Below are 23256 nucleotides of genomic sequence, written 5' to 3'. Positions count from 1 at the left end.
CAACCTGAAAGGAGGAAGTGCGGTAGTCACGTGACCATGAATTGGGATGCAGCATGGGGCACGCCGTGGGACGGATTAAAGCAGAAGGCAACTGGGTAAGTTTAACCCTCCCGAGCAACCCCCCCATGCCCCGCTCAGGTTTGCTAATTACCTGGATGAATTCCGATTAAAACCTATTCAGAATTCATCCGTTGCTCATCACTACTCACTGTATTAACACCCTTCCGTATTTTATTAGAACTGGAGAACTGGAACTGTCAGACAACTGTTGGTTGCAACAGGGAGTTAGTTAAAGCAGAGGGTAGAGTCTGTATTATTTAATTTATTTATTGTATTTAGAAAGCGCCAACATAATACACAGTGCTGGACATTAGATTAGGTTACAGACAATATTTAGGTGTGACATACAGCAATATGACAATACAGGAATACATGCAGACCAGATCACACAGCACAGTATAAGTACAAGGTAATGCTTAGTCAGTCACTGGATGGGAGCATGGAGATCAGGCACGTTGAGTGCACTCAGATCCATAGGATGGGTGTACGGTAATGGAGGTGCATGATCAGGTAGGACACAAAAGAAGGAGGACCCTGCCAAAGACCTCTAGAGGGAGAGGTGGGGACACGAAAGGTAGGGGATCAGAGTTCAGCTGGGGGTTTAGAGCACCAGTGTGTGTGTGTGTGGGGGGGGGGGTAGGCCAGAGTGAAAAGGTGCGTTTGGACGGCTTTTTTTGAAGATGTTGAAGGATGGCGCAGCCCTAATGGGGGGAGGTAGGAAGTTCCATAGTGTTGGAGGAGCTCTTGAGAAGTCCTGGAGGAGTGCATGGGACCGGGTGATTCGAGGGGGGGCCGCAGTCAGGAGAAGTTCATTGGAGGAGCGGAGTGAGCGGCTAGGTGTGTACTTCTGAGTAAGCTTGGCAGTGGTTGGTTGAGACAAACAAAGCACCAGAATCATGTCCTAGAAAGCCACTGGACCAGACGGGGCTCAGGGTGGGACGAGTGGAGCGGTCGTAAGTTACAAGGAGCGTTCGTAAGTTACCAGCGCACGTTACGCTACACTACCGCAGCTCCTTTCGCGCTTCTCTCAAGCTGCACAGCTTTAGCAGCGCAGCTTGATGAATCAAGTCCAAAGTCTTAAAATGACTGAGCAGAGCTCATAAAAACACACAATAGCGCTGACCACTGCCAGGCATACAGACTCTCCCCTCTGCTTTAACTAACTCCCTGTTACAACCAACAGTTGGCTGACATGAATCAGGACAAACCACGGACAGACAGTCACAGGTCCAGTTCTCCAAGCAGGGTGTTAATGCAGCGAGCAGACAGGCATGTTAGTAAGGAAGGAAGGGAGAGGTGTAACATGGACACAGGTTCATCTTAGATAAATAATGCTACCTGGACACATATACTGTATATGGCTTTCTTAAAGTGGACCTGAACTCTTGCACAGGACCAAAGATAAACATCGAGAAATGCACCCTGTGGGCTGGTCCACACTGCAGGCGGTTTTGTTATTTTTTAAGCGCAGGTGATTTTTCAAAATCGCCCTGAAAGCGCTTACACAATGATTCTGTATGAGACAGTTCACATATGAGCGGCTCGTTTGCGTTCCGCTTTGTAAAGTGGTGCTTGAGCCATCAAGGTATAGAGAAAACGCAAAACGCTCACAAAACGGCTTTGTGGAGCAATTGCGTTAGAGTTTTTAAGAATAAATACATTGTATTTATTCTTTTCCGGATCAAAGAGTTCACTTCCTGACTTGCGTCAGGGAGTGAATTACCAAAACGCTCGGGAAAAACGTGTTGGAAACCGCTAACCACAAAAATGAATCGCCCAACCCAAGCGCCAGGAATTGAAAAAAAAAAAGCCTCAAAAAAAGCCCACCGCGGATGGACACGTGAGCGGAACGCAATGTGAACAAGGCTTGTATGTATTTAGAGAGTTTAGCCTAATTCCCCCGCATCTGTCACTCATCACAAGTTGTAATATGATCTCTCAGCTGTGTCAGCTCGGGAATTTCCTCTGCCACGGCAGAGCAGCTAATTTGTAAACATAGGATGTTAACCCTACGTCTGCTTCTATGAAAGCAGGAAGCAGACACACTGCATATGTATTTCTGTAACAAATAAATATTTTTCTTTAAGGCCTCTTTCACACCAAGACGTTGCGTTTTAGGGGACGTTAAGATCGCATAACGTGCCCCTAACGCAACGCATGGTGGTGTTGAAGTTTGACGTCAGGCTCTTGGTGCGCTGTTTTGGTTCTATCTGTACTGATAGAACAGCGGCTCCAGGATAGTGATGGGAAGTCCAGATCTTTTTAAAGTGAACCTCCGGACTAAAAATCGACTCAGCAGCACTGAAAAGGCCTGGTGTTTCTTTAACAGTTTCACAGCATCCGGACTTGGTTTCTCTTATCCAAGCCTCATTTTTAGCTGCACAGAAGAAAACTGCCCGGGCTTTTTTCCCCTGATGCTGTGCAAAGCGTGATGGGATTTCTGATGTTGTTGCTCTCGTTCTGCTGTTTTGGTGCAAAAAAATTTTTTTACATTTTGAATTTGACATTTGAAGCCTAGCGTGTGCAGCTGGGAGGGGTTATCAGGACACAGGACAGTTGGAACTGTGTCTCCTGCTCCTTGTCACCTCCTTTCAACCAAAAAGATGGCTGCCTCCATGACAAAGATGGCAGCCCCCATGAATCACAAACATTTGCCTGTTCTTTTAAAACCGGGTGGGTAAAAAATTAAATTACCTATCTATTCTAATTAACATAACTAATCTAACTTAATGACAGTATGTTTGTTTAGGCTGAAGTTCCCCTTTAAGGATTCGGATGATTCGAATCGGATCATTGAAAAGATCTGGATCTTTGAACCGAATCATTTGAATCATTTTACTAGGGAAGCAGACTGGGTGAAATGACTAGCAGGACAGGACTTTTCCTGCACTGTACATTCTGTATGTTCCTGTTTCTTCCAGACAGACATCCCCTGTGAACGGAATCTTTCATTGTGATGATCCGGATGATTCGACTCACAAAAAAGATCTGGATCAAATGAACGATTCATTCATGATCCGGACAACACTACGAGTCCAGGTTATGTCACCACAGTGCAGTGAATATTAATTAACCATGTGGCTAGTCACTGAGCATGTGCAAGCAGTGTAACGCAGCTAAAGCCCAGTATAACGCACAGCATGCTGCACTTTCACTACAACGTGCAGCGTTACAATGTAACACAACGTGGGCACTGTGAACAGCCCATTGCAGTTGAATTACTGTGAGTTGGGCTGCGTTAAAGGCTGCTCTAACGTGCGCCTGTAACGTCTCACTGTGTAAGCAGCCTAAAGGTTATTATGCTGTTGCTTATCTTTTAGAGCAGAGAAAAAGTTCTGAGTTCAGGTCCGCTTTAACATTAAGGCTACTTGCGCACCAAGACGTTGCGTTAGGTGCTACGTTAAGGTTGCTTAACGTGCACCTAGCGCAAGGCCTGGTGCTCTCTGTGGACGTCGGAGTGAGCCGCGTTGTGCAGCTCACTCTGGCGTCCATGATGCCGTGATGCGTACTCTTGGACGCATGCGGCATCACGTGGTCTTGCCGGCCAATCGCCGCACAGAGCGGCTGCTCCAGGAAGTAAACACTGCACGTCACTGAGTGCAGTGAATATTAATTAGCCATGTGCCCGGCCGCTCTCCGCTCCTCCACAACATTACTGAGCACAGTCTAACGCGGCTTAGCCGCGGAGAACGCACAGCATGCAGCACTTTGCTGTGTTACAATGTAACGCAACGTGGGCAGTGTGAACAGCCCACTTGTGTTACATTGCTGTGCGTTCGGGGAACGTTACAGGCTGCACTAACGTGCGCCTGTAACGTCTTAGTGTGTAAGCAGCCTAAATGCTTAATTTTGCATATCAATGCGATATTTGTACGTCTCATAGACGTACATTATGTGTGATTTCGCAGTGCAATGCAGAAAACGCATGTGATTCTAATTAATAAGCTCCCTGACAATTAAGGTGCCTAATAACTGTACAATATTGTCCTCAGGTATGATCATTCAATCAGATTTTTACCATCAAATTGTACAGAAAATTTTACTCATGTCAGTTGCGTGAAAAAACTCCATTTCGAAAAATCAACAACGGATCGATGGACGAAACACCCCAAAATATCAAAACGCATAACTGGACGTGCGGAGAATGCAGAGAATTGCACGCAGAATTCACATGGCAGAATGTAGACAGTGCCTCCTTACAAGTGGGTGCAGCTGGGTGGGGGAAATTGCATGGTGAGGAAATTTCATGCAAATTACAAGAAATGTGCAACTGGCCAATCAAATGCACTTTTTGTTAAGGTGCGTACACACATGCGACTATAGTCGTTTGTAACGATCGTTCCCCGATCATTTCAAATGACGATCGTTTGAAAAAAAGCAGCCAACGACCATGAAGTCGAACGACGGACGAGCTAGATCGTTCAAAACGAACGATCTAGCTTGGCGGATTTTTCCCAACGACGATCGTTTGCAAAAGTAGCACATCGTTGGAAACGATCGTTCGTACTAGGCTTGACATGCGCATTTCACTATTTCTCCATGGAACTTTTCATTTTTATGCGCAGGCGCAATAGGTGCTTTTACGTGGTGTAACGTTCGTTCTAACGATGTGATCGTTACACACATTTTACAACTAACTTTACTTAGTTCGTTCTTTCGTCAATTAAAAGTTCGTTCGTCGTTGACAACGAACGATCGTTGTCGCATGTGTGTACGTAGCATTAGCCCAATTCTAATGCTACATACACACCTGAAAGATAAATGAAAGATATCTGGCCAATTTTACTCCCTTCCATGTAGTATGAGAGCCATACTCTACACAGTCTATTCTATTGAGCTGAACTCCCCATCAGATAGAAATCTTTACTAGATGCTGCACACACAGATGCTGTACACACTCAACAGATCAGTATTGGCAAAAGATGCATCCTTGCAAAATGCATTCATAGTCTATGATATCTGCAGATCCTCATACACACCTTGTTTAACATTCATCTGCAGATCAGATCCACCAGGATGGATTTTCAGATCTGCAGATGATTGTCTGATCTGCAGATGAATGTCAGTTAAACAAGGTGTGTATGATAAAATGCAGATATCATAGACTATGAATGCATTTTGCAGGAACTGATCTTTTGCAGATACTGATCTGTTGAATGTGTACAGCATCTGTGTGTGCAGCATCTTGCAAAGATTTCTATCTGACGGGGAGTGCAGCTCCATAGAATAGACTGTGTAGAGTATGGCTCTCATACTAAATGGAAGGTGGTAAAATTGGCCAGATATCTTTCATTTATCTTTCAAGTGTGTATGTATCATTAGCTGAACGCAATTTGCTTGCAAACTGGAATTATTAGCATCCCAGTGACTCTAATGGTGATACACCTGTAGTGAAAGCAACAAAGATACCTGCCCTTATTGTTGTGAAAATGTTTTTATACTGCCCCTGATTAGTGTTGCCTTAGGCATGTGCCTAGTTGGCCTCTTTGTTGTTGTTTTGCTAAATATAGCCCCGGCGAGGAATTGCATACGTGTAATTACTAGATCTGCCTCTTGGAATCTGTGTTATGGCATTGTGCTACTATCAGTGTCTTCTAAGAAGAAGTGGTTGGAGAAACCAGTAATGTGTGGCGGTTTCTGCCTATATATTACAGCCTGACAGCTTTACGGCCTGCTGCTATTGACGGGATACCCGGTGAGACGAGATCTTCCACATTGCCCAGGGAGGCTGGCTGGAGGGCCCTGCTGGTGAATATTATAGGTTCTGTATGACTGGGGGGCACACTTGTCACCGGGGTAAAACTCCTGTGACCTCTGTGTGTATGGAGGGTGTCACACGCAAAGGGCACGCTCTGCCTGCCAGCCGCCTGCTGCTGACACGCAGGGACACATTTATAAGGAAGTCCTGAACTGAAAAACACTTTTTCCCTATCCACTTTTAGAATCCTGAACGCAGGTTTTGGATCCCAGCCGGGGCAGTATATGCAAGGGGTTTGTATGTTCTCCCCGTGTCTGTGTGGGTTTCCTCCAGGCACTCCTGTTTCCTCCCACATCCCAACAAACATGCAGATAAGTTAATTGGCTTCCCCCTAAATTGGCCCTAGACTACAATACATACACTACACGATACATACACATAGACATGTGACTATGGGAGGGATTAGATTGCGAGCCCCTCTGAGGGACAGTTAAGTGACAATATACTCTGTACAGCGCTGCTAAGATGTCAGCACTATATAAATACTAAATAATAATAAAAGTGAGGACTATATTTCTTTTTGGATGCTCTGGGCTTGAAAAGTGCTGAAGTACAGTACTGTATAGCCTCATTAATTTGTACAAGACAGTGAGAACACATGTTTGAATCTGTTGTGTTTACCAGGGATGTGGATATCACATGCGAAATCGCACATGCAGCAGATCAGGTGTTTCTGACATCATTGTCAGATCTGACAAGATTAGCTGCATGCTTGTTTCTGGTGTGATTCAGTTCACTACTGCAGCCAAATAGAGCAGCAGGGCTGCCAGGCAACTGGTATTGTTTGAAAAGAAATAAACATGGCAGCCTCCATATTCTTCTCACTACAGCTGTCCTTTAACACTTAGCTCCTTGCACACTGTGTTACATCACACCAAAAGGAAAGGAATATGGCAGCCTCCATATCGTTCTCATTACAGTTGTCCTTTAAAGGATATGGAGGCTGCCATAGTTCTTTCCCTTTAACCTCCCTGGCGGTAAGCCCGACACAGTGTCAGGCTAGCCGCAGAAGGGGATCACATCACCCCGGGAGGATTTTTTTTTTATAAAAACTGTTTTATATTGTTAAGCTAGCACTTCCCTAGCTAACTGTGTGGCAATTCCCTCTGGTCCCCTCCGATCGCCGCCGCAATACGTACCCCCCAGGGATCCCGCGATGGCGCAGCCTCCCAATCAGCTCCAGGCTTCGCTATGGGGAGGATCGGGACTGCGCATGACGTCGATGACATCACGTCTGATCGTCGCCATAGTGACAGTGAAGCTAATTGCTGAAGCTTTAGCTCTCGCATGATCGGGGACGGGTAAATATTGCCGGCGGTGATCGAGGGGGGGTGGGGCAGAGAGGTCCCGGGGGTCTTGCCACACATATTTAGCTAGCCTAGTGCTAGCTAACAAATAGAAAACATTATTTGTTAAAACAAATCCCTCCCTGGATGCAGCCACTGCATCTGCGTACCTCCTGAGAGCTTAAGCAATACCAGTTGCCTGGCTTTCCAGCTGATCATCTGTCTCTAAGACATTTAGCCTTAGCCCCTGAACAAGCATGCAGCAGATCAGGTGATTCTGACATTATTGTCAGAGCTGAGAAGAGTAGCTGCATACTTGTTTCTGGTGTGATTCAGACACTACTGCAGCCAGATAGATCAGCAGGGCTGCCAGGAAACTGGTATTGTTTGAAAAGAAATAAACATGGTAACCTCCATATTGTTCTAACTACAGTTGTCCTTTAACACTTAGCTCCTTGCACACTGTGTTACATCACGCCACACAATATAATCGCATCAAAACACAATACAATGATATTTTAACAGGCCCTTTCACACTGGTAGTTTTATTGTGCGGTGCGACGAATCCCAACAAAACAACTCACTGCCTGCAGTGCGCAACCGAGTAACACACATGGTGCAAGCGTAAAGACAGTGCACTGTATGCTGCACTGTACGGGTGACATTGCCGCGGAAGGCTGTGATGCCATTTTACATCACTGTGTTCCTATATTACAGGATGCGCAATGTTTATGGTGCGCAAAGGAGCCCTATGTTAATCATGGAATTTCTTTTTGCGGATATTCTGTCCTGGTTTGCTGGATGACTTATGATCTCCCCACTGGGGAGTCTCCTGAGAGTCAGTAGGCCATAGGTTGTGGGTATAACGTGCATTACTGACGTGTTATGTGAACCGTGTGACGCCCGCTGATGTTTACATGCGCTGTCAGCACACGGTAAACATTAGTGAATACTCCCCACAGTCCCGCGTGTTACTGATTAGCTCACTTTACCATTCAGGAAAATGTTATTGTTATCATTGTGTGCCTATATAGCACTGACATCTTCTGCAGCACATTACAGAGTACATAGCCATGTCACTGACTGTCCTCAGAGGAGCTCACAATCTAATCCCTACCATACTCACAGTCTAATGTCCTACCATATTATTATTATGATGTATTTATATAGCACTGACATCTTCTGCAGCACATTACAGAGTACATAGTCATGTCACTGACTGTCCCCAGAGGAGCTCACAATCTAATACTAATAATGTCCTACCATATTATTATTATGTATTTATATAGCACTGACAATTACTGCAGCACTTTACGAAGTACATAGTCATGTCACTGACTGTCTTTAGAGGAGCTCACTATCTAACCCTACCATAGTCATAGTCTAATGTCCTCCCATATTATTATTATGTATTTATATAGCACTGGCATCTTCTGCACAGGGATGTGGAGTTGGAGTCAGAGCAATTTTGGGTACCTGAATTTGGTGGTTTCAATAAACTGAGGCGTCGGAGTCGGATGATTTTTGTACTGACTCCACAGCCCTGCTTCTGCAGCACTTTACAGAGTACATAGTCATGTCACTGACTGTCCTCAGAGGAACTCACACTCTAATCCTACCATAGTCATAGTCTAATGTCCTACCATATTATTATTATGTATTTATATAGCACTGACATCTTCTGCAGCACTTTACAGAGTACATAGTCATGTCACTGACTGTCCTCGGAGGAACTCACACTCTAATCCTACCATAGTCATAGTCTAATGTCCTACCATATTATTATTATGTATTTATATAGCACTGACATCTTCTGCAGCACTTTACAGAGTACATAGTCATGTCACTGACTGTCCTCGGAGGAACTCACACTCTAATCCTACCATAGTCATAGTCTAATGTCCTACCATATTATTATTATGTATTTGTATAGCACTGACATCTTCTGCAGCACATTACAGAGTACATAATGATGTCACTGACTGTCCTTGGAGGAGCTCACAATCTAATCCTAGCATAGTCCTAGTATGTCATACCATATTATTATTATGTATTTATAGAGCACTGCCATCTTCTGCAGCACATTACAGAGTACAAAGGCCATCATTCATGAACAGGCTGTCGGTAAGGGGAACCCGTGCGGGAGAATACTGCCGTCGGTAGTTTAGCCTTCTGGGTGGTCATTCATAAACTTTGTGCCTGGTGCTATAGCAGTGCAGAGGTTTTCTGGAGAATGGTGTCGGCAGGCGGAAGGCAGTACGTTACAATACAATACAATACAATAACATTTCTATAGCGCTTTTCTCCCATAGGACTCAAAGCGCTTAGGCTCTCTCAGATTCAGTAATTAGTAGTAGTTGTCACTCTGCACGGGAATGTCAGCTCCGCATGCAGAAAGAGGCTTTATGAATACACAACTTGCTCAGTGCTCGGTAAAGTCAGCGGTATTACGCATTTCCGCATGCGGGAATGCTTTATGAATGATAGCCATAGTCATGTCACTGACTGTCCTCAGAGGAACTCACACTCTAATCCTACCATAGTCATAGTCTAATGTCCTACCATATTATTATTATTATGTATTTGTATAGCACTGATATCTTCTGTAGCACTTTAGTACATAAACATGTCACCGACTGTGAGAAGCTCACAATCTAATCCCACCATGGCCATAAGGTGGCAACAGAACATACAACTTTTGAAATTTCTTTTCAATTTAAGAATTCCAATCAATTTTTCTGATTGATTATAACATCTCAAAAATCTGTCCATTGTACCACACACGTTTTAAATTTTTCCCCAGTTACGAGAATCAATGATTGAAAGCTCTAAAAAAAATAGTTTGGGTCTTTAAATAATTTGACAACCTACCCTACACCATTCAATTTTCATAAAAATGAATCAGAAAAATGCATCAATCCTGATCACCTTATATCGGGGGGGGGGGGGGGGGGGGGAATGAGGCATTCAATCAGATTTCTCAAATGAATAAAAAAATAAAATAAAAAAAAAACCTTTCAATTTGCCTGTATAACCAATTGTTTCTTATAAAATTGCTCTAAGGCTGGTTTCACAGTGGGACGTTACAGGCGCACGTTAGAGCAGCCTGTAACGCAGCCCACCGCACAGTAATGAAAAATCAATGGGGCTGTTCACAGTGCCCACGTTGCGTTACATAGTAACGCTGCGTCACAAGCCAAGCATGCAGTACTTTATACGCGGCTGAGCCGCGTTAGACTGCTTGCACATGCGCTGTAATGTTGGGGAGGAGCGGCGAGCGGCCAGGCACATGGCTAATTAATATTCACTGCACGTCGTGACGTGCAGTGTTTACTTCCTGGAGCGGCCGCTCTGTGCGGCGATTGGCCGGCGGGACCACGTGATGCCGCATGCGCACAAGAGTGCGCATCACGGCATCACTGACGCCAGAGTGAGCTGCACAACGCGGCTCACTCTGACGTCCAGATCCAGCACCACCAGGCGTTGCGTTAGGGGGACGTTATGCGACCTTAACGCCCCCTCTAACGCAACGTCCTGGTGTGAAATTAGCCTAAGATCATTTTATAGTGTGTGGCTACCTTTGGTCTTATGTCCTCCCATATTATTATTATGGACTAGCTGCCGGGTATGTATATGGCTGGATTTGGCTCTGCCACTTTTTCTAACCCTAACCCACAATTATTTAATTACTCAATGACCTAGTTTATGAGCTTTGCGGTCTTTGGCATCAATAATTTGCATTGAAATGAAACAAATCTGATTTGCTGTGACTCCACCCCCTTTTCTGAATTTGGACCCCAGTCACCCAATGACCAACTGTACCAGGTTTGAGGCCTGTTCCATTAACAGTGCAAGAATTGCAGCAATGAAATACTCCTTGAAAATCAATAGGTGAATTTTGATTGACTTTTGTAGGCTCCACCCACTTTTCTGAATATGAATCCCAGTCACCCAGCGACCAATTGTGCAAAGTTTGAGAACCCTGCCATTAACAGTGTAAGAATGGCTGCAGTTTACATTTTCCCAGTGAAATTTGTATTTGTCTCCATCCACTTTTTGGTTATGGGGATAAAAAGTATCCTATATGTTATTCCAGGTGATGTACTATGTGTGTGCCAAATTTCATTGAAATCCGCTCAGCCATTGCTGCGTGATCGAGTAACAAACATCCTAACATCTGAACTTCCGCACTTATATTAGTGAGATTTAACTAGATGAATTGAATGAATCTGGGTTTAGATGCACAATTGTATTCACTGGAGTTAGCAAGATACACGTGAAGGCTATCAGTGGTACCAGCCCATCAGCATCCACTAAGGCTACTTACACACCAAGACGTTGCATTTTAGGGGACGTTATGGTCGCATAACGTGCCCCTAACGCAACGCATGGTGGTGCGGGAGAAGACGGTAGAGTGAGCCGCGTTAGGCGGCTCTATCCGCATAAGGTCTCCCAGGGTGGCGCTGATTGGCCGGCGGGACCACGTGATGCGGAGCGAGACACTCTGCATCACGTGGTCCCGCCGGCCAATCAGCGGCGGCAGTGCATATTAAGTAGCCATGTGCGCGGCTACTGTAGCTGGCTCTCCCCGCCTCCTCTTCGCCCCCCCACTGAGCATGTGCAAACAGTCTAACGCGGCTATAGCCGCTGTAACGCCGTAGCATGCTGCACTTTCCCGACAACGTGCAGCGTTACATGTAACGCAGCGTGGGCAGTGTGAACAGCCCACTTGTGTTACATTGCTGTGCGTTGGGGGAGCGTTACAGGCGCACTAACGTGCGCCTGTAACGTCCCTGTGTGGAAGCAGCCTAAAAGCTGAAATATCCTTTCTGGGCGGAATGTCCCTTTAAACGAACCAGCCAGGCATAATTCCCACGCCAGTCGTTTCCCATGTTACCGTTTAAAAGGTTAATCGCTGGCAGGGCGGCAGTGAAGGCGTTTAATGTCTCCCTCGCTCACCGCCTCAAATGTGATTTAATCACTCGTTTTTCCTGTACCTCCTTTTTTTTTTCTTTAATGGAATTGTATTTACCACAGGCTGACGGATGTGCTTTAAGTCCTTCCGCCCATGCTGCAGTCTGATTAGGGTGACAGGGTCACATGACGCAGATGAGAGTCCCTGTCCTGCAGCTGTGACAATGTGCAGTCTAGAGAGGCTGCAATGGAAAGAATGGGGAGAGAGCAGCGAGGAGGAGGAGGATTGCTTTGGCTGGAGTGGTCATTGAGGACAATTAGTGGTTTGGATTCAACAAGGTATCTGAAAAGCTTTGAAGTGGCAGCTAGTGAAATTGCTTGAATCCGCACTGGTTACATGATAGTCATGATGCTGTCCATCCATGCCTGCAGAAAATCACTACATACACGAATCATGTCTTTAAAGGGATACTTAAAGTGGGATAAAACTCTGACATAACATTCATTTTATTACCCATACAGTTACCATATTTGCTTTTGTGTACAAGTAATATTGTCTGTTTACAAATCACAAGGTCCCAAATTACAGTTTATCTGCTCTGAAAGCTGCCATTGCATTTTCTTGCATACCTGCTGTATTTATATATTAAAATCTATCTAGTGATCACTCTTCAGCTCTTTCTGCTTCTCAGCTCAGTACAGCTCAGTTTCCACAGTTTGCCAATGTCTACTAAATGTATCTGACAATGGAATGTAAACAAAACCTCGTTGGATGAGGCCAGAAGCTTTCCTCTGAAGCAAGGAGCTTTCCACTGAAGAACAAAGTGCTGTGTTCAACAGTTTGAATGCTGTTCTGCTAAAATTTTTAGTAGTAGTAGTAGTAGTAGCAGCAGCAGCAGCAGCGGCGGCGGCGGTAGCAGCAGATTTTATGCTGTACATAATCTTTTAGAACAAAGAGGAAATGCTGAGTTCCATACCACTGTAAGCCTGAAAAAAAGCAGTTTAACCACTTGAAGACCGCAGTATTAAACCATCTCAAAGACCAGGCTGTTATTTGCAGCACTGGGCTGTGCAGGCTTTTCAGCCTCCTGCACAGCCCAGCCAAGAAGTATGGCGATCGGACACACCTCCTATTTTTGTCCCTATGGGGACATGCTGCCGGAGGGGTCTGATCGCTGCTGTCACATTTATTTTTTTCTCAGCCTGTATTAGGCTGTTTATCTCCCTCTCCCTCCCTCCCCTTCCCTCCTCCCCTCCGTGCAGAGAGTTGAACAGGATGGCGATCCCTCCTGTTCCGCCTCTCATAGGCATCAGCCTATGAGAGGACGGCGATCCCCGGCCAATCAGAGGCCGGGGATCGGATTGCCAATCTCGTACATCGCTGCCGGGGACCGCAGCGCTGTACGGATGTAAACAAAGGGGATTTCTTTCCCCTTTGTTAACAAGCAGCCTGCTAGGTGTGATCGGCGGCTAGCAGGCTAATCACGGAACTCCGCTCCGTGAACGGGCAGGGAATGATGCGTGCGGCCATTCCCTGAGAAACTGCAGCCCCAGGACTTGACTCCAATTGGCGTTAGGCGGTCCTGGGGCTGCCGCCGCAGTCACGCCCATTGGCGTGAGGCGGTCTTCAAGTAGTTAATTTATCTGGGTCTTCTTTCAGCCCCCTGCAGTCATCCTGTGCCTCCGAGATCCTGCAGCGGCGACCCATTTAAAAGCTGGCCGGTTGTGGCCAGGCGCAGGCTACTGTGCATGCATGGCCCCGAGCTGTGCGCTCCCTGATCACGCTTCAGTTGCAATTTTCCTGTACTGCGCATGCGCAGAACGCTGCTGTGCACTGAGACGTGATGAGGGTGTGTGTGGCCGGCCAGCTTTCAGAGGTCGCCGCTGCAGGGTCCCGGAGGGACGGCGCAGTCACAGGATGACTGCAGGGGGCTGAAGGAAGCCCCAGGTAACTGCTTTTTTTTAAAGATTTTCTTTAACTTTTATTTTTAATGTTTTGTTGTTTAAAGGAGACCTGAAGTGTGAGGGATATGGAGGCTGACATTTATTTCCTTGTAAACAATAGACATTGCCTATCCGTTCTGCTGATCCTCAGCCTCTAAGGGCTCGTTTCCACTAGTGCGGCGTGCGTCTCGTAGACACACGCCGGCACTGAGCGGGTGGGCGGGATCGCAGGCGAATCCCATGAGCCGTGCCATGCACGGCTATGGGTTTCGCAGCCTTCGCGGCGAATTCTGCGGGGTGTTATGGCTGAATCACTCCCGCAAGCGATTCCGCCGCGGCCCCGTCATCCCGTATGGCAGAGTTTCCCCGTGCGAATCATTTGCGGGGAAACTCTGCAGAATCGCCGGCGAAATCGCCAACGTGGAAACGGGCCCTTATACTAAGCCGGAGACCCTGAGCAAGCATGCAGCAGATCAGGTGCTCTGACAAAATCTGACAAGATTAGCAGCTTGCTTGTTTCAGGTGTGTGATTCAGACACTACTGAAGCCAGCAAGATTGTCACGACGCCAGGCAACCGGTATCGATTAAAGGAAATAAATATGGCAGCCCCCGTCTCCCTCTCGCTTCTCGTGTCCTTTAATGGGTAACAGGAGCGTATCAGATTTTTATCCTACCTCTGATTTTCTCCCCCAATGCAATAGTCTCCGTTCACACCATGGGATGCAATCACTAACGCTTAGTGATTGTGATTTTTGCAAATCGATTTTCTCACTGATTTTTGAAGGAATGTGCACTTTTACATTTCCATTGAAGGTGATTGGCTCCCAAAAAATGCTACATGCAGCAGGATTGCAATTTTATCCAAATCGCGATGCCGCTGCGCTTTGCTAATTGCCGGCGATCACCAAGCACATTGCAGTTTCCCCAAGTAGTGTGAAGCAGACCAAAGACAAATACAGATGTGAATCCTATTTGAGATGCCCCTTAATCACAACGACATAGTGCCAAAATAGTTTTTAAATAAAATCAAAATTACGTCTACCTTCTAGTGACACCCTCGTTGTACCGCCATTCAGCACCTGATGATTATTGTTATTTAGTATTTATATAGTGCTAGCATCTTCCGCAGCGCTGTACAGAGTATAGTATCTTGTCACTTAAAGGGACTCCGAGCAGTGCCTGTGCGTATGCCTTTAAAGGATACCACAACTGACATGTGGCATAATGAGATAGACATGGGTATGTACAGTGCCTAGCACACAAATAACTATGCTGTGTTCCTTTTTTTCTTTCTCTGCCTGAAAGAGGTAAATATCAGGTATGTAAGTGGCTGACTCAGTCCTGACTCAGACAGGAAGTGACTACAGTGTGACCCTCACTGATAAGAATTTCCCCCTTTTTTATCTCTTTCTTGCTCTCAAAAGCCATTTTCTTCTAGGAAAGTGTTTTATAGTTGGAATTTCTTATCAGTGAAGGTCACACTGTAGTCACTTCCTGTCTGAGTCAGGACTGAGTCAGCCACTTACATACCTGATATTTACCTCTTTCAGGCAGAGAAAGAAAAAAAGGAACACAGCATAGTTATTTGTGTGCTAGGCACTGTACATACCCATGTCTATCTCATTATGTCACATGTCAGTTGTGGTATCCTTTAAGCATACCCACAACTAATTAATTATATCCTCACACCTACCAACATGATGTTTGTAATTATATCCCCCTGGGTTCCTTGTATTTCATTGCATTGCGCTGAATGGAGCTGCTGACACTGGGGAAAGTGTCGTCCTGCATAATACAATGCTGAATAAGGAATCCAAGATGGCGGCGCGATTTCGATCGCGAAAACTAAAAGGCGTAGGGTGGCGGTTTATATAGCATTGGAAAGAGGAGAAAGAGAGCTTCAAAATGGTATGCATGTTTCCATAGTTACTGCACTGCTCGGAGTCCCTTTAACTGTCCATCAGAGGGGCTCACAATCTAATCCCTACCATAGTCATATGTTTCCTGTTGTGTATGTATCGTGTAGTGTATGTATTGTAGTCTAGGGCCAATTTAGGGGGCAGCCAATTAATTTATCTGTATGTTACTGGAATGTGAGAGGAAACCAGAATACCCAGAGGAAACCCACACAGACACAGGGAGAACATACAGGCTCTGTGCAGATAGTACCCTGGCAGGGATTCAAACCAGGGACCCAGCGGTGCAAGGCGAGAGTGCTAACCACTATACCACCATGCTGATGACTTGAGGTTGCCCACAAAACACATTTTTTGGTGCTTAATAAGTAAACTTTTTCATGTGTTATTGCTTAGGATTTAAAGGGCAGCTGAAGTGAGAAGAATATGGAGGCTGCCATATATGTTTCCTTTTAAACAATACCAGTTGCCCTACTGGTCTGTTTGGCTTCAGTAGTGTCTAAATCACACCAGAAACAAGCATGCAGCTAATCTTGTCAGATCTGACAACAATGTCAGAAACATCTGATCTGCTGCATTCTTGTTCAGGGTCTATAGCTAAAAGTGTTAGAGGCAGAGGATCAGCAGGATAGCCAGGCAACTGGTATTGCTTAAAAGGAAATAAATATGGCAGCCTCCATATCCCTCTCTTTTCAGTTGTCCTTTAAGCCCTTATACCTGGTGCCCATAAATCACAGCTGCAGGGTCTTAAGCTGCATACACACATACAACAACGATCGTTCGTTGTGAAGGACGAACAAACTTCTAATTGCCAAAAGAACGACCTAAGTAAAGTTAGCTTTTAAAGGTGTGTAACGATCTGATCGTTAGAACGAACATTACATCACGTAAAGCAACTATTGCGCTTGCGCATAAAAATGAAAAGTTCCATGGAGAAATAGCAAAATGCGAATGTCAAACTTAGTACGAACAACCGTTTTCCAACGATGTACTACTTTTGCAAACGATCGTCATTGGAAAAAATCCGCCAAGCTAGATCGTTCGTTTTTAACTATGTAGCTCGTCCGTTGTGAGACTTAATGGTCGTTGGCTGCTTTTTTTCGTCGAAATGATCGGGGAACGATCTTTCAAACGACTATAGTCGCGTGTGTACGCACCTTAAGTATAGTTTAAAAACATTGCTATCTTCTAGAAAAGCACTTAAAAATTCCTTGTTCCGCCTCTCAGCACTATGCCTGATGAAGTGAGATTGCACACCACGTAATTTGATGATCACAAAATTGACTTATTTAAATAAATTGACTTTTTCATGTGTTTTTGCTTAGGAGGTAAGTATTCATAACTTGCTTACACTGCTTTTTATGTTTTATTTGTTGTTGTTTTTTAGATTAACTCATCCTGTTAGGAAATATTAGTTACTATGCCCTTCTCTCAACTCACTGCTATTTTTTCAGCTATCTCTGAGGATTTATCACAGCTGCAGCACATAAGAAGCAGAGAAAATAGTTTAGACAAAACATAACACTCAGAGGAGAAGCCAGGGGTGCATCACTCTGTCCTGGTTTATTATGCAGGAGCAAAGGCTAAACTGCGGTCATAGCAACCATGAGAGTAAACTCAGCAATCTGAGGATCAAAACTCCAAGCTATAATGACAATGATGCTGAATTATAATACTATCAACAGGCTACTGAATATCCACATGAAAAGCAGCAATAGTTTGCTATTTTTGTTAACAGAGAAGCATTTTACAAGTTCTGCCTCTTTTGGGAACCTCCCCTGGATAGGCAGTGCTAAATTGTATGAAAGTTTTGGGCAGTCACGTGGTATACTGGGTTAGGGCTGGAACCCACCAGAGTGATTTTCTGAGCGTTTAGGGAGTGATTCAAACCGCTAGCGATTTCCCCAAACGCTCAGCTAATGTTAATGGATGGGCCAAATTCCACTGGAGCGGTTGCGATTACTAAAAATCGCAAACGCAGGACATGCAGCATTTTTGAGTGTTAACGATTAGCGTTAGCGTTTCTGCAATGTAAAGTATATAAACGCTGGCATAATTGCTCGTGAAAACCTACACACAGTGATTTTGCTAGCGTTTTTACATTGCTGCACACTGTAACAAAATTATAATTAATTGGAAGGACCAATCAGAATTAAAAGCTAATCGCTAATGTCTACACAGCCGCTGGCAGATTGATTACACTTTTTAAAATCGATACCCAAAACGCTCATCAAATCGCTTACAAACCGCTCATACAAAACGCTAGCGATTACGATTAGCGATAGCGTTTTGTAGTGGGTTCAAGGCCTTAGTAGTGCTGTTCTGAGATTTTAAGTGTATAGTGGTCACCCACTAACCACTAATCAGACTTATAGGACACCAGAACTGAGAGGAGTATGGAGGCTGCCATATTTATTTCCTATTAAATAATACCAGTTGCCTGGTATCCTGCTGATCTGCAATAATATCTGAATCCCACACCTGAAACAAGTATGCAGCTAATCCAGTCAGACTTCAGTCAGAAACATCTGATCTGCATGCTTGTTCAGGGTCTATGATTAAACGTATTGGAGGCAGATGATCAGCAGGACAGTCAAGCAACTGGTATTGTTTAAAAGGTTTTAACTTTTAAGGACAACTGAAGTGAGAAGAACATGGAGGCTGCCATATGTACAATATTTCCTTTTAAACAATACTAGTTGCCTGGCAGCCCTGTTGATCTATTTGGCTGCAGTAGTGTTTGAATCACACCAGAAACAAGCATGCAGCTAGTCTTGTCAGATCTGACAATAATGTCAGAAACACCTGATCTGCTGCATGCTTGTTCAGGGGCTATGGCTAAACGTATTAGAGGCAGACGATCAGCAGGGCTGCCGGGCAACTGGTATTGCTTAAAGGGAAGGTTCAGGGACAGTTGGTAAAAAATAAAAATCCGAATCCACTTACCTGGGGCTTCCTCCAGCCCGTGGCAGGCAGGAGGTGCCCTCAGTAGTTCTGAGCCTGCGCAGTACAGCCCGGAGGACGTCCGAGGACGTCAGCGCGCCGGCGTGGAACGCACAATGGAGCGCAGAAGAGGCCCGACCTGGCCGCCGGCCTGGCCAGGTCGGGTCGGCCACCGGAGACCACCGGGAGCCTGCGGAGCGGCGCCGAGGGCACCTCCTGCCTGCCACGGGCTGGAGGAAGCCCCAGGTAAGTGGATTCGGATTTTTATTTTTTACCAACTGTCCCTGAACCTTCCCTTTAAAAGGAAATAAAGTTGATAACCTCCATAACCCTCTCACATCAGGTGTCCTTTAAATAATCAAAAATAGTTAAATGTTATCCATCGATTTGAAGACAAGAAATAGGTTTAAATCAGATGCCATTAAAACTATTAACTCTGACAGAAATTGAACAGTCCGGTCATATTTATATATGGCCAGAGAATGGGGTGTTAACAAAATATTGTGTTTTTGTTAGCTGTTATTTATCTAGCGTTTTTCTCTACCACAACCATTGGACCAATCGGCTTCTGCTACACATGTTACAACCTTCCCACACAAACCTTTTTTTTGATTTTTCCATTTTTTTGTGCCTTCCGTAACATTAGGGTCTACTAGGGGGATTGTACAGTCTGACAATGACTGTGAAAACAATTGTAAAAATCAACCTCCCCATGAACATGCAGATTATGATTGTACAATCACAATCCCTTTCAGTGAATAAAGAGCATCATGTAGAATTGTACAACCAGACTTCCTGCTCAACATCCTGCTTAGGTGAAGCATAAATAAAAATATATATTCAAATGTTTATTCATTTATAAAGTGCCAACACTGGCATAGCTAAGGAGCTGTGGGCCTTGGTGCAAGTGTCACATGAGGCCTCCATTAGCACTTTACACATAACAATTGATACGGCGCACCTAAACCTGCTAATGGCAACCACAGTGTCAGAGGCGCAGGAAGAGGATGGGGAACAGTATATTAATGATGATCATTCAAAGCATTTATAGAAGTGATCATTACAACCACAGGACAAATAAAGAGCTAATACTGCAGTTGAAAGAGGGCTCTACGGGGCCCCTCTGGCCCAAGGGCCTCCATGCAGTTAAGACCTCTGCAACGTTTATTGCTACGCCACTGAGCGCCAACATATTCCATGGCGCTGTAAATTCCAGATTCTCCAGATTGTCTTGTAGCGCTGGGTCCCCAGTTTGAATCCCAGCCAGGGCACTATCTGCAAGGAGTTTGTATGTTCTCCCTATGTCTGCGTGGGTTTCCTCCTGGCACTCTGGTTTCCTCCCACATCCCAAAAATCATAAAGACTAGTTAACGGGCTTCAACCAAAATTGGCCCTAGACTGCAATGCACTTTTGACTAAAGTAGGGATTAGTTAGTGACAAGGCTATGTACTCTGTATAGCGCTGCGGAAGATGCTGGCACTTTATAAATACTAAATAATTATATATCTCAATCTAACGTTAGTAGTATAGTAAGTTATACATTTTGTGATAACGTTTATGGCCAATGTAAGATTTAACCTATGATAAACCAGGATAGGGCTAGAATCAATCACGACACGCACTGATTGATGCTGACAACTACATGCAGAAATTCTATAATTGGCTGCATCTGATTGGATCTCGCTGTCTGTGTGCTGCTCCCGTTCGTTGGCTGAGTAAGGGTGAGGATCGCAGCATGTCCCACTAATCAGCACTTTGTTGGAAAGGTTTATTCTGGGTCAGACAGCGGTCATCAATCGCTGCCCTTACAATCACACATGACCTGGAATGTCACCACTACCATTTTTTCTTGTGACTTGGGGCTTGTGTTTAGCCACTAGATTGCAAGCTCCTTTGCAGAAACTACCTATATGACGTGCATAGTGTGCCATAGGCCATGCCAGCGTGGTATATTGCAGCCCGGTGGCTGAGGGAACTTAACTTAAGTTTAATTGCCACCAAGGATATTATGCGTGTTTATATGTTCGCCTTGCGTTTGTTGAGAATATTTCGGGTGCTCTAGCTTCCACTCACAGTCGCTAAAACTTTTGCCCAAAATTGGCCCTACTGTGCATATAAGTCTCCAGTGCCATGCTGGGGTCACTAGTGATGGTAAATGTAAAATCAGGGGGAAAAAAGGGCACAGGAGCACTTACGGAAAATATTATATTAAAAAAGCTGCGATTGGGGTCAAGGAAAGGAAACTTGGGCGCACGGTGGTGCCAACTATTGGGCACCTCTAGGGGGTCAGGGGCCATCATGGGGGACATGGGGGATAATGGTTAGGAGCCACCAGGGGAGTAAGGGTTTGGTGCCACCAGGGTGGATCAGGTGCAAGGGGGGTTAGGGTTAAGTAACACCAGGGGGGAATGGGGGGGGGGGGGGTAGGGTTAGGCGGCACCAGGAGGGTTAGAGTTTGGTGCCACTGGGGGGGGGGGGTTAAGGGCAAGGGGGGTTAGGAAACACCAAGGGGGGAATGGGGGGGATAGGAGGCACTAGGGGGGTTAGGGTTTGGTGCCACGGGGGGGGGGTTAAGCGCAAGGGGGGTTGTTGGGGTTAGGTAACACCCAGGGGGGAATGGGGGGATAGGAGGCACTGGGGGGGTTAGGGTTTGGTATTCACCAGGGGCGGGGGGGGGGGGGGAATTTAGTCATCTGTAGTGAAATATTCTGTGTGAGAGTAGGGTTCGGTTTAGCCATAGTAAAATATCAGTAAAGATTACTGATATTTTACTATCGAAATCCAGCAGAAGAATATTGCTAATCTTAGCTATATTCTACTAGTAGCAATCCCCTGCGATTTTTTTTTTTCATGTATTCGGTAAAAGTACCCTCACACACGGGCCTGACCTGGATTTTCTCATTTGTCAATCTAACAATAAATCGAGTAGGTCAGATGCCCTTATTCAGTTGTGATGCCCCCAGATAAGCTGGAGCTGGTGGTACCTCCACAAACCTCCCCCTTGAAGCTATTATTGGGAAGCTCAGATGAGCCATGAGTAGTACAGATGACAGACCGAGTCCCCTGCCAGCGGTCAGGTCATACCTGTGTACCCAACTGTTCACTGCTGGCTTTGGACAGTTAATCCCCTCTGGGTGGAGTTGAGAATGATAGGATTGTTCTCTGCAAGACACTGCAGGAAAAGTTTCAGTTCTGTATAATGTGAGTACAATAAGTATGAGAAAAAGTTACCTCTGGATGAGAATTAGGAGTCCAGCCAGGATGGCGACTAGTCCGGTAAGGTGCCACTGTGCCATCTTGCCTCTTAGTCCGTCTGGGTGCCTCCTTTGTCCCTTTACCCTTCTCTTCCCTGTTGCCTAATTTCATTGATCTTCAGATCACTTCCACAAAGGTTCATCTTCCTCCGTTGAGGGGGCTGAAGCCTTCGGGATAGTCCAATACCTCGTTCCTTGCACACTTCCAAGAGTTCAGGAACAATATCCGAGTCTACACCTCATCACTGTTCTGTCTGCTGAAGCTTCTTCCTCTCAACTGGTATCCTGGTCAAACTGCTCTCTCCTGGACTTGGTGGTCTTCCCTCGACCTGTCTCCTGTGTCCATCCAGAAGAAGAGAATCTAAAATCTCTCTCTTAGGATTGTCCCTTCCTCCTCCTCTTCCCTGTCTTGTTGTCTGGAGACTTACAGTTCTTCACTCTCCGGCTTTCTCTCCTCTGTTTCCTTGTTGTAAAATTCTTCTGGACAAGTCTTGTTTTGAAGCCCAGGTCCCACTCTTCATGTGAACCTGTAAACTGTCATGATCCCGTGTCCACAGCAGCTCTATGTCAGTCGGCTTGGTGTTGGGATAATAGTTTCAGACAAGCTGTCACAACTGTGTCCTCTCTTGCTGTGTGAGCCTGTGTGATCCACCCTCGTAACACTTCCCTTACGACTCCCCACCTCTTCAAATTACCCTCTCTGCAGTGACTGACACAGAGACCAGCCTTCTTCTGCTCTCCTCTGAAGACAGGTAGAGGGGTCTGTTGACCACACAAGTCCACCAGAGGCACCTGGGCTGCACTTCGTTGGCCAGTGGCCCTCAAATAACTTGTATTACATAGAGTTTTATTGCAACAAACCACAGTGAAGGGAAACAGAACATTTATTTTTTGTTCTCTTTTTGCAGAACTGGCCGAATTTCACTTGGAAACATTTTGAAGAGGGATCTTTGAATGTTGTTGTGGAGGTTTATAAGCAGCCCCTCTTCTTATGAACAATTGTCTGGTTATACTTAAAGAGGAACTCTAGCATGTTAACAGCAATTAAACTATCCCATTAGTTATAAGGTATGGTGCTTAGGCAGGGTTTAGTTGCTGGAATCACAGCTGCACTGGCCATTGAATTCAGTGGCCCTGCTCGGGAAACGCACTTTGTTAGCGTTCCTTTGCGTTCACTTT

General features: G+C 45.4%; 1 protein-coding gene across 1 annotated transcript in view; it reads right to left on the bottom strand.

Moving 5' to 3' along the window:
- WNT10A (Wnt family member 10A) overlaps nt 1-22719 on the bottom strand; it is an 85503-nt gene extending 62784 nt beyond the window's left edge. Inside the window, exon 1 of the mRNA XM_068245982.1 lies at nt 22055-22719. Within this exon, the coding sequence (XP_068102083.1) occupies nt 22055-22119 (65 nt within the window). The 5' untranslated portion in view covers nt 22120-22719. The remainder of the gene's footprint in view (nt 1-22054) is intronic.
- Between the last annotated feature and the right edge of the window lie 537 nt (nt 22720-23256).

Source organism: Hyperolius riggenbachi, chromosome 7, assembly GCF_040937935.1.
Source record: "Hyperolius riggenbachi isolate aHypRig1 chromosome 7, aHypRig1.pri, whole genome shotgun sequence".
In the NCBI taxonomy this organism is placed as follows: domain Eukaryota; kingdom Metazoa; phylum Chordata; class Amphibia; order Anura; family Hyperoliidae; genus Hyperolius; species Hyperolius riggenbachi.
The sequence above is the reverse complement of the archived record's forward strand: the minus strand, read 5'-3'. Positions and strand labels throughout refer to the sequence as shown.